The 2,296-nt window shown below is 55.7% G+C and overlaps 1 protein-coding gene across 1 annotated transcript; it reads left to right on the forward strand.

Moving 5' to 3' along the window:
* Positions 1 to 763: 763 nt before the first annotated feature.
* RMI2 (RecQ mediated genome instability 2) lies at positions 764 to 2,030 on the forward strand (the record flags this gene model as incomplete). The annotated part of the gene is made up of 2 exons (XM_080619901.1): positions 764 to 1,034; positions 1,882 to 2,030. 2 exons carry the CDS (start codon positions 764 to 766, stop codon positions 2,028 to 2,030), a joined length of 420 nt encoding a protein of 139 aa, XP_080476027.1.
* Positions 2,031 to 2,296: the final 266 nt, after the last annotated feature.

Raw genomic sequence — 2,296 nt, forward strand, 5'->3', positions numbered from 1 at the left:
TTCGCTGAGGTGGTGTTGGGACGCAACAGAAGGCGCTTTCTGCTCAAATCAAACCGCTGGGTCAGGTGTTCGCTGGTTTCTGCACGTAGAGGAGTCGGTCCCGGACTGATCTGAGGTGAAATGATTCAGGTGGGGCTCTTTCCAAGTCCCCCGGCGGAAGCGGCTGCTGGCCGCGGGCAAGCCCTGGAGCAGCCGTAGGCTTGTCGGGAGGAGGCAAAGCCCCTGGGAGTGTTCTACCTTGACTGCAGTTTGGACCGAACGCAACAGACCCCCGACAAGTACTTTATTTCCCATACAAGCCTTTTATTTGTTTCTAACGCAAAAGTGCTGGCTGCTCGTGTCCAGTGCTAAAGGACGGGTGCTCCGTGCTCCCTCTGCCCTCATCGGGCACTGGTTTACCGCACCCGGGCGGCGGCGGCGGGCAGGCGCATCATCGCGATCACAGAGCCGCTTCTCGGAATGCCGCCCTTTACGTGGCGGTGAAAGGCGGGGTGCAGCTCAGCCGCCACGTAAGAGGGACGCTACCCCCGATCGTTATTTCTAAGTTCTGGGGCCGGTCTCCTCCGCTCCGCCGGCGGCCAGGCGCCGCTACGACTCCCCTCCGGTGCCGGCGCAGGGCCCGCCCAGCTCTCGCAGGCCGTTACGGCGCCGACGCCGTCTGGCGCTGGGGCGGGACGTGCGGCGCTTCCCGCCTTTCACGTCTCCTCCCTCAGCGGCCGCGGGCATCAGCGTTCTCTCAGCAGCGGCCTCCTCGCGGCACAGCATGGCCGGGGGCGCTCCGGGGCCGCCGGTGAAGGTGCTGGCCGCCCAGCTGCGAGGAGCGGTGCGGGGTGCCGGTGGGACGTGGCAGTTGGTCCGGGCGGAGGCGGGCCGGGCACCGCTGTGCCTGCGGGCCGTGTGGATGCAGGGCACCGTGGTGGAGGTGGAGCGCGGCGGCGCCCGCGGCGGCTCAGCCCGGCTGCATGATGACAGCGGCCCCTTCACCGTACTAGGGGTGGAGGAGGTGCCCAAGGGGCGGCCTTGCCTCAGCGCAGGTACCGGGAGGCGGGCGCGGCACACAGCCCCTGCGGGGCATCTTTCCCTTGCATCGTGGGCCGTCACTCGCGGCTCCTCCGGGCTCGTGTGCACCGGGGTGCAGCTGTTCCCCTTGTCCGAAAGCAGGAGGCTTGCAGGCAGCGGATGTGTGACGAATACGTGCCTGAGGCGCGCAAAGCTACTGCAGCTGCACAGGCATCATTTCACATACACCAGCCTTCCTACAAGAGGCATCCTGAAAAAGCTGTGCTGCTATGGCAGTCGGAAGGAGCAGCGTGTGTTGCCGCAGGGGAGCGTGTTCGTGGTTGTCAGTACAAAGACAGGGCCTTCCCCTACGAGTTCCAGTAAAGATAGAGCCTGTTTTCAGTTCTTCACAGTTAAAAGCCAATGGTTTATCAAACTGGGATATTTCAGAGAAGAGCTGTGAGTCTAGGAGCAAGGATAGTATTTACTTGTTTATTTATTTACTTTTTCTTCACTTCACCAGCACTGCTAAATCAACTGAACAAGTGCTGGACTGCAGCATTGCAGGAGTTGTGGTACAAAATAGTCTTGTTGCTTAATGTTCAGTCCTCTGGATTGCCCTCCCTCCACTTGCATGGCAGAAGGAGGAATCGTGCTGGTTTTGACTCCTAGTGGATGTGAAAATCTAGCAAAATACTGTAAAACAGCTGTACAGATCATGAAGCCTTTTTCAGAATTCGGATCCAAGTGATCTTAGTGCCTTGAGTTTTCTTGCAAGTATTGGCACCTTTAATTCAAACTATTTAACTACTTAGTTTCAAATACTTAGCTTTCTGAATTAAAATAGAGGCTAATTAGATTTCACACTTTCTTGGTTTTTAGGGAAGTATGTAATGGTGATGGGTGTGGTGCGGTCCTGCAGTCCTGAGCCTGTTCTTCGAGCAATAAAGATGACAGATCTTTCTGAAAACCCCGTGCACAAGGATATGTGGAGCCTTGAAGTGGAGGATTTGCAGAGAGTCATCCCCTAGATATTTTTTCTTCTGCCAAAAATAACTGGAAACGTACTTTTTTTCTTTTTTCCCCCTCTCTGCTGCAGAGCATTGAGCCGTTCTGTGTATTTGCAGTTTCAAACAAGCACCAGTTACTCTCCTGGAGTAAACCAAGGTGAGAAGTCAGGCTCAGAGTTAAGTGGAGGGATCAGTGCATATCTGATAATAATCACAGTGTACATCTCTTTCACAGTCTCTTTTTATACCAACAGTTTTGAGAAACACTTGAGGTACTGAGTAACATG

The sequence above is a fragment of the Psittacula echo genome, assembly GCF_963264785.1.
Source record: "Psittacula echo genome assembly, chromosome: 5".
Classification (NCBI taxonomy): Eukaryota; Metazoa; Chordata; class Aves; order Psittaciformes; family Psittacidae; genus Psittacula; species Psittacula echo.